Source organism: Capricornis sumatraensis, chromosome 5 (assembly GCF_032405125.1).
Source record: "Capricornis sumatraensis isolate serow.1 chromosome 5, serow.2, whole genome shotgun sequence".
In the NCBI taxonomy this organism is placed as follows: domain Eukaryota; kingdom Metazoa; phylum Chordata; class Mammalia; order Artiodactyla; family Bovidae; genus Capricornis; species Capricornis sumatraensis.
This window is the reverse complement of record NC_091073.1, coordinates 71,444,579-71,453,941: the sequence shown is the minus strand read 5'-3', so window position 1 is coordinate 71,453,941 and position 9,363 is coordinate 71,444,579. Positions and strand designations below refer to the sequence as shown.

Below are 9,363 nucleotides of genomic sequence, written 5' to 3'. Positions count from 1 at the left end.
GAGTTGACGCGGTGTAGACCCAGCGCAGAAAGTGGGCAGAGAAGTCTCGCTTCTGATATTCGCACCTTAAGTGCTAGTAACACTTTTTGCCTTTTCGTTCCGCTGGGTGCTGTTTTAAAAGCTGGGAGGAGGGCAGATTGGAGTTCCGTTGTGCGCCCTCTCCTTTGGAGGAGCGAATTGCGCAAGGAAAAGAACAGAAGCCTTTAATTTGAACTAAAAATCCCGAGTTGAGTTGCCTAGTACACACAGACTCGGTGCATATTTTAATACAGAACTAAGGAAAGAGGTACTTGGGCTCATCTCAACTGCCGACCGGGGGTGGCTTCAAAGAGACGCAAGAATGGCCTTTGGAGAATAAAAGGAAGAGTAGGACGGCGGTTTTCAAGGGAAGTCTAGACATGCTTCTCTGAAAGTCACAAGGCAGACGTTTTGTCAAAAGCAGAACGTAAAAGAAACAAAACAAAACCCCACGAGCTTGTCTCTCACTCTTGCTAGTCTGTAAATCCCCAGCCCCCGCCCCCGAAAAATGACATTGAAAAAGTATCCCGGGACAAATGTCTAGGGAGCAAAAACCTTTGAGGGAAATTTCGGAACTGTCTGCGGTCTACTGTTGGTGCCCACGTATAGCGGGGACGCGCTTGCGTCCGGACGCCCTCCTCCCACGTGTTGTTCTGGACCGGTGGGTCACCTTTGGGCGTCGTTTACAATGGGGCAGGCTGACAGGACGGGCCTTTTTCCCTCTGGGGCCTGGTTAATCCAGAAGCCCCGGCACCTACCCCTGGGTGGCCCTCGAGCCTGGGCGGACCACTGCCCTATCCTGGAAGCCGGGGAGCGCCAAGACTCCGTCTCCAGACCAGAAGGCGGCGCCCGGGAGGCGGTTCGTCCGCCTGCGCTCTGGGGGGCGCGGCGAGGCTCTCTGAAAGCCCGCAACTGCGGACCATCGGACTCCAGCCGATCCTGTGCCCGATGGAGCACTGGAGAGGAAGTGGGATTGGGGCGCACGTGACTTCGACAAACCCAGTAACCAAGTTTTGTTTTCTTCCCCAGCACAAGCCGCTGGCCTCTGCTCCCAGCCCGCAGCCCGCTCGCGAGAGACCGGCGCAGGGTCGGGTGGATCCGAGAGCGGCTGCTGCCGCCGAAGCCCTTCCCTGCGCCCCGAGCCCAGCGCCCCTCGGCCGGCCTGCCATGGCCGACGGCGGCGGCACCGGCAGCTCGGGCTCCTGGTGGAATTCGCTAACGAACAGCAGGAAGAAAAACAAGGAGGCCGCCGGGGGTGCGCAGCCGCCAGCCCAGCCTGCCCCCGGGGAACCCGCGCCGCCCGTCCAGGACTGGACGAGCAGTTCCCGGGAGAATCAGCACCCCAGTCTCCTCGGGGGCGCCGGCGAGCCCCACAAGCTAGACAAGTTGGGCGGGGAGAAATCGGGCAACAGCCGCCGAAATTTGAAGATCTCGCGCTCAGGCCGCTTTAAGGAGAAGAGAAAAGTGCGTGCCACTCTGCTCCCCGAGGGAGTCAGGTCCTCGGAGGAAGCGATCTTCCCTGGTGACCCCCACGACGACAAGCAATAGCTCGAGAGCTCCAAGACTCTCTTCCCGTCACACCTCCTCAGCCCCCAGTTCCAACCCCGAGAATTCTGACCCTCTAGTCTCATCCCACCTAATTCAGAATATTCGCACCAGGCCTCCAGATTTTATTGTCCTGGAAACTGAAGTGACAATTGAGTGTTCCGGTAGTTCTCGACTCAAGGATGCATTAGATATTTATTCGTGGTAAGAGAAGATACCATCGAGGAACCTGGTATAAAAAAAAATTTTTTTTCCAAAAAACTTCCGTGGCTTTTGCATCCCCCATGGAAATGAGAAGGGTACTTCTCTAAGAGACCTTAACTCAACTGAAACTGTGCAGCCTTCCAACAAGGTTGGCATGCTCTGATTCTGGACTTGCTATCGGAAAGCAAATCCCAGTGCTATCTGGGATATAAATAAAAGAAATAAAAGAAATGCACTTTGGGAGTATTTCTTCAGGCTTATACCTTAAGTGAAGGGATGGCAGAGAGCAGGAATCATTCTTAAGTAGAAGCGTTTTAAATAAGGCAAGATTGCTTTTAATGTTGACCTGCTAAATTGTACTGCCTATTTTAGCCAGGACTATTAAAACTGTTGCACTGTAAGACTTAAGGTGACTTTTGTGTTTTTTTCCATTGCAAGACTGAAACCCATCATACTTAAAAGCAGGCATGCAAAACCCAAAGTGACAGACTTGATCATTTGCCACATAACCTGACAGCTCCTCTCAAAAAATTGCAGAGAGGAGAACATGTGTAGAAATTACCAACACCCAAATTGGAATTACACTTAGCTGAAGATTCCTATTTATCAACCAGATTGGAGGAAAAGAGGGAGAGGTGTCAACTCATTATTCCTAAATTTTCCTTTTTACTTCAGTGTATCTTCATAAGGTAGAATAAGTCACCATGCTAATAACAGCTCTTTCAAGTATGTTATTAACCTGACTCACAATTATCTAAAAATACTTATTCAAACAGGTAGACTGAACTCTAAGTTTGTGCAGAGCCAGCTTTTTTCCCCACTCACTTTGCTTTAAAAGCTAATTTCTTTATTCTAAAGTATGAATTTGTCTAGTTGCAAGGACTTAAAGATCTACCAACTTGAAGATTTTTAACAAAAATCTACCTGTTTGCTTTTGTTACAAACTTTAAGTAAAAGAGTAAATGAATACCACTAGCTTCTAGCAAATTATAAGAGCATTATTGTAGTTAAGATCCCCTGGGACCTTTTCCCACCACAATTCAGCTAATTTATAAACATCTAGAAATGCATGGGGGCTTCCCAGATGACTCAGTGGTAAAGAATCTGCCTACCAATGCAGGAGGCACTGGAGTCAGGATTTGATCCCTGGATTGGGAAGATCCCTTGGAGGAGAGAATGGCAACCGACTTGTTTTCTTGCCAGAAAATCCCATGGTCGTAGAAGCGTGGGGGGCTATAGTCCATGGGGTTGTAAAGAGTCAGACACAACTGAGCATGCACACACCCCCAAGAAATGCACAGCAGGAAAATTATAATGATCAAAGTGTATATATAAATATACACATAATGTGGATAAGGAGAGGCAAGAGCTTGATTGGATCTTCTGAATTTATTATATATAGTTTTTTGTTCTCTCAAATTTGTAACTTATAAAATAACAAAGCATGTTGATTGTCTAAAGAGATTTAACAAAGAAACTTGATGAAAATGGCTTAAATGGATTTAAATTAGTGAATCAAGCTTGGATATCAGCAAAGTCATAGTGTACCATTTGATACATGAGCACATAACTAAAAACTTACTCCAAAAGAAACTGTTTTCATGGGGATTATGAAATCCTTACCTTCTTAAAAGAGAGTTTGTGAGGTGGTTTTCCTTTTTTTCAATCTTGTAGTTTTTTTTGGTTTTATATTTGGTACGTGACCAAAGTCTCATCATGGTGAGCTTTCTGAATGAGGAGGACATTACAACAATTTTAAGTGGGCCTAGCTAGTGGTTCAGATGGTACAAAGTGCCCGCAATGCAGGAGACCTGGGTTTGATCCCTTGGTCAGGAAGAGTCCCCTGGGGGAAAAAACGGCTACCCACTCCAGTATTCTTGCCTGGAAAATCCCATGGATGGAAGAGCCTGGCGGCTATACCCCATGGCATTGCAAAGAGTCGGACACAACTGAGCGACTAACACACCCACACACACTCCTACAGCCTCTAGACTTTAATGAAGATGAAGGAGTCAGGATCTTGGACTCATAGAACTTCACTGTAAGGGAGGAGATTGGGGGCTGACCATCATTGGGAGTGCACAGAGCAGAAGCTGTCAAATCAGGCTTTGAAACACCTTCATAAAATATTTAATTTCTGTAAGTAATCAAAATTAGAGTGGATAACTAGCCAAAATGCTTTTCCCCTCCTGAGAAGACAAATAGATTAGATCTGTACACATTTATAAAATTAAGCTGGCCATTGTATACTTTTAAAATCTTATACTAACTCTTTCATCCACAGTTTTAATGTTTTAAAGAACTTTTTTTTTTCTTAAAAATTCCTTTAATTCACAAAACATTGGCATTTTCCCAGGTTCTGTGTCTAGTTTTGGATCCCACCCAAGTCTATAATTGCCGCAGATAATCAATATCAGACATATAGCAGTGGAATGTATTAACAGAACGTCTTTCCCCACAGTTCTGAAAGAATTTAAAACCATGCTAATGGCAGTTACGACAATGAGTGCAATGTACAATCGGCAGTTGAGGTTTGTAATTACATAGTTTTAAAGCAGTCCTAATTATGCAGTGGGAGGAATTCACTGATTTAATCCCAACTCAGAGAAATCAGAAACCAAGCAAAATTGGTGAGATACAAAGATCATGAGTAAGATGAGATAATTTGACAAAGTGTCTGCTGGGATTCATGTGCTCTGCAGATGATTAATTACATTCCCATAACACATATACAGATTTTGAAAATGTATAAACTTTAAGATATTTTATATTAAATAAAGGGAAAATGTTTAAGTTTGGAGTTAATTAGGTTAGAGACTTGCTCTCTTAAAGCCCTTTACAAATGAAATTTCACTCACAAGTTTGGAAAAAAATAAATTCTCATGCCATGCTTTCAAATTATGTAGAAAAAACGGACAATAATCTAGCAGTGTGTTTGCTAAATATTTTCATAACCACGATAATTATTAATATATACACAAGGTAGTTTTGGCCCCAGTGACTGCCCTTGCAGTCAGTGGCCAAGCTGTAACTCATATTACAGGTCATTGAATGTCCTTTTATGTCCGTGCTTCTGTTGTTCATCCCATTGTGACTTGCATTTCAAAAGCACAGACTCTATTTTGTATACACTTAGGACATTCTGGTTTATTTAACACTTAGAAATAATTTTTTCTGCTTTGAAATATAATGCAAACCCAGAATGCTGACATTGCTGAGTCCTTAGAAGGGAACTAAGAACTTAATGAACAGTAAGTTTGAAGGCTGAAGCTTTGTCAGAAATAGTTCTCCTGAGATACACCGAAGAAAATTTGGGTGGTTTAAAATAAGTAAATAATAAAAACGGGCGGAAATGATCTCAAATAAAAGACTAACTGGAGGGATTTTTTGGTGGTCCAGTGGCTAAGACTCCCTCCTCCCAATGTAGGGTGCCCAGGTTTGATCCTGGGTCAGGGAATAAGATCCCACAGGCCACAGCTAAGAGTTCGAATGCCATGACTAAAAGATTCCACATGCTACAACTAAGACCCAGCACAGGCACACAATAAATAAATAATTATTTTTAAGATGAACCAGAAAGGAATAAGAGGGGAAAGTGGGGCAGTTAATATCCAGTGATCACAAGGCACCTTTTATGAGGAAAAGAGAGAATATTATTTTTCCTTAGCTGAGAAGAGTCACCAGACCAAACACAGAAAGCTGGTTTGATAATATAAGGGTAAGTAAGCTTTAAAAACTCTATTTTCTGTGGAGCATTTTATGATAATTACACAGAAATGGAAGAGATTCTTGGGATAAGCATGAGTTATTATCTCCACGGTAAGTAGAAAATGAGACTAGAGATATTTTATACCCTTGGGTATCTGTATAATAAGTGTCTTAGAGTAGAAACAAGTGTGCAACCCACAGCAAACTTTGTCATCGATAAGCTGGCTGTCCCATCACAGCTTTGTTCTTCTCACTTGTTTTCTATTTCTGTAGCCCCATTCACCTTGCCTCGGAGCCACGGCAAGTACATTCCTATCAGGCTCAGAGATGTGGAAGAGGGATTGCTGGGAGGCAAAGGGCCCTCCCCCAGCCTCCTGCAGGCATGGCAGGTCAACAACCAGTTTGTTGAAGGATGGCCCTGCACATAGGATGAAAAGCATTCATGGTGAGAGAAGATTATTATTTAGGAGACAGGGTTCTAAGAAAACTTCACAGGTCTTGCCCTAGCAGAGGACAGATGACCCCCGTACAGACGTGGTAGTAGCATTCGTGCATGCTAAATCGCTTCAGTCATGTCTGACTCTCTGTGACCCTATGGACTATAGCCAGCCAAGCTCATCTGTCCATGGATTCCCTAGACAAGAATGCTGGAGTGGGTTGCCATGCCATCCTCCAGGGGATCTTCCAGACCCAGGGATGGAACCCATGTCTCTTACGTCTCCTGCATTGGCAGGCAAGTTCTTTACCACTAGAGGCAACTGGGAATCCCAGTAGTAGCTAGAAACCATGATAAATAACAAAGACAAAGTTTATCAGTGATATTTCCAGGTATTCAAAACAAGGAATTCAGCCATTCTTCCAAACCAAATTGTGCTGCAGGTGACAAAGTGATGGATTTGTAACTATCGTATCAGAGTTGCTGACATAACCTCATGCAAAAAAAATGGAGAGTCTTTATTGCTGACATGTGTAATAAGACTGCTTACCCACAAGACAAAAATTTCTGGCCCTTAAACTAGAAAGATTCATGTTGAAGAAGATAAAGATTCCTACCTACCCTTGAAAGGAACTGCTGATTGACCTGCTCATTGAGTAAAGAATACGGGCCCATCTGGGACCTCCCTATGGTTTTCTGAAAGGATATCCCTTGAGTTACAAGTACCCGAGATTATTCTTTTGTTTTTTTAGTGGCGGTCAACAAGCATGTGGCTCAGATGGTAAAGAATCCACCTGCAATGCGGGAGACCTGGGTTTGATCCCCGGGTTGGGAAGATCCCCTGGAGGAGGGCATGACAACCCACTCCAGTATTCTTGCCTGGAAAATCTCCATAGGCAGAGGAGCCTGGAGGGCTACAGTCCATAGGGTTGAAAAGAGTCGGACAAGACTGAGTGACTAAGCACAGTGCACAAAGACGGCAGCAAAGAGCGCCTGCAAAATCTTCCAAAACACCTGATTGTAATTCCCTCTCTCACTTGCTCTTAGACGAGTCTTTGATGAGCTGGTGTCAGTTTGCTCTTCTGTAAAATGATGAGATGGAGTCTATATTCTGACTTTAAAACTCTCTTTTAGGAGCCTGCTATTTTGAGCAACAGGCTGTAAAAGCAAACTTATACAGTGCTCATTGTTTAGTATAAAACACAAAGGCACCAGCTTTCTGGCACTGATGGTCAGGTGGGGGGCTGGGAGGGAGGTAGAGAAGTGTAAATTGCAATAAAGCTACCACATTAGCATATGATGCTGTCACCACACTGTCATCTGGCCCAACGATCAGAATAGTCCTACTGTGTAGGAGCATGAAGCCTCATCATTCATTGAAAAAAAAACAAACAGCTGAAAGTGAAAGTCGTTCAGTCGTGTCTGACTGTGACCCCATGGACTATAACCCACCAGGCTTCCCTGTTTGTGGAATTCTCTAGACAAGAATACTAGAGTGGGTAGCCATTCCCTTCTCTAGGGAATCTTCCCAACCCAGATATTGAACCCAGGTCTCCTGCATTGCAGATTCTTTACCATCTGAACCATCAGCAAAGCCTCTAATCATCCTTCATGCTTAGAACCAAATTGCAGCAAGGCTATCTAGTTATAGATATCCAAAATGGGTGATTTCCACAGCTACTATCTCATCCGTTCCTCGTAACTAGCCCTCACTGTCCCCCAGTCCTGCCAATCTACCTGCTTCTGTACTCTTGTTTAAAATCTCTTTCCATTCTCATTGGATAAGGTCAAACTCCTTCACTACAGCTGTCACCCCTACCCAGCCGTTCTGTGTTATTGACAATTTCTGAGAGTGGCTATTCCTTGTCATGCCAGGCTTCTGTCTATCCTGATGTTTCTGCTTGGCATATTCTTTTCCCACTGCCTGCCTGGCAAAGCCTCAATCAACCTTTGAGATCCAAGAGTTTCTTCCCATGTAACTGTTATGTTATCTCCTTCATTCTGTTGGAAAACACCTATGAGGAACACATTTAAGTCTGTGTCCCCACCCCCACTGACCATATTTTATGCCTGTGTCTCATTGCCCTTTAAGTCAAGGAACTCAGGGAAATTAAAGGGCAATGTCCATTCTTTATGTCCTTTCATTAACTCCTGGCTAATCTACAAGGACACGGGCCCTCCAGGTAGCACGTGCGGCTAGCATGTAGTTCTTGGTAGTACCATAATCTTTTTTCCTCTAGGAAAGCAGGCTGTGTTTGGCTGCTGGTGAAATTTGGGGGCTTATGAATCAGTAAGAGTCTTTTCAGGAGAGAGAAATTACACAGCGTATTTGAACAGGGAGTGTTTACTATACAGAACTATTATCCGTGATAGGGACTGGCATTAGAGGGATTGACTGGTAAGAAGCAACAGGAACCTAGACTTCCCTGGTGGGCCAGTGGTTAAGATTCCATGCTCCCAGTGCACTGGCATGGGTTCAATCTCTGGTTGTGGAAGATCCCACATACTGTGTGGCACAGCTTCCCCTTTACCCCCTCCCCACACAAAAAGAAAGAAGTAACCGGAACTCGAAAGAACACTGGAATACTCTAAGTGGCAGCCACTACTCCAGAGCTGAGATGAAGTGCTCAAGGATGAACCCCTCTTCCCTCCAAACCCCTACACCTTGTTGGAAGGGACATGGCTGGGACCCACTAGTAGGCAGAGAACTCACATCAATGAAACTTGCTGGAAATCCACCTGCTAGAACTGGTTTCTGTGAGCCAATTGGTACTAAAGCACTAATCACTAAATTCTTTGAATAGCATGGGTAAAAATATAAGTGATACCACTGTGTTAACACAGTATATGACAAAATTGGTATTTCTGTAGGCTGGGCTACATTTATTTCAAGAGGGCAACTCCTTGCCTATAAAGCGCCCATGAAAGCTTCTCAGGTGGCCCTGGTAGTAAAGAACCTGCCTGCCAATGCAGGAGAAAGAAGAGACTCAGGTTTGATCCCTGGGTCAGGAAGATCCCCTGGAGGATGGCATGGCAACACACTCCAGTATTTTTGTCTGGAGAATCCCCATGGATAGAAGAGCCTAGAGGGCTACCAGTTCATAGGGTCACAAAGAGTCGGACACAACTGAAGTGACTTAGCACACACACACGCAGGCAAAGTGCCAGTCAGAGTTAGAAAAAGTTGCTATTTCCTCTGGGTGGACTTTGGCCCAATCACACTCCGTGGCAGCTACCCTCGTCCAGTAAATGACCTACACAGTCTTATACAGCAGCTGTGAATCCATGAACAGATGGAACTATGCTCTGAAGGTGATGGGCTTGGGTGAAGGACAGGCTTGCCTGACTGAAGGGAAACCTGGGTTCTAGACCCACTTTTCAAACCAGTAACTGTGTGGTCTCAGGCAAATCACTTAATTGCTCTGGGCTTTCATTTTCTTATCTGTAAAATA

General features: G+C 44.5%; 1 protein-coding gene across 1 annotated transcript; it reads left to right on the top strand.

Annotated features, from left to right (window-relative positions):
• Positions 1–1,185: 1,185 nt before the first annotated feature.
• PRR15 (proline rich 15) lies at positions 1,186–1,566 on the top strand. The gene has a single exon (XM_068972304.1). It carries the CDS (start codon positions 1,186–1,188, stop codon positions 1,564–1,566), a length of 381 nt encoding a protein of 126 aa, XP_068828405.1.
• Positions 1,567–9,363: the final 7,797 nt, after the last annotated feature.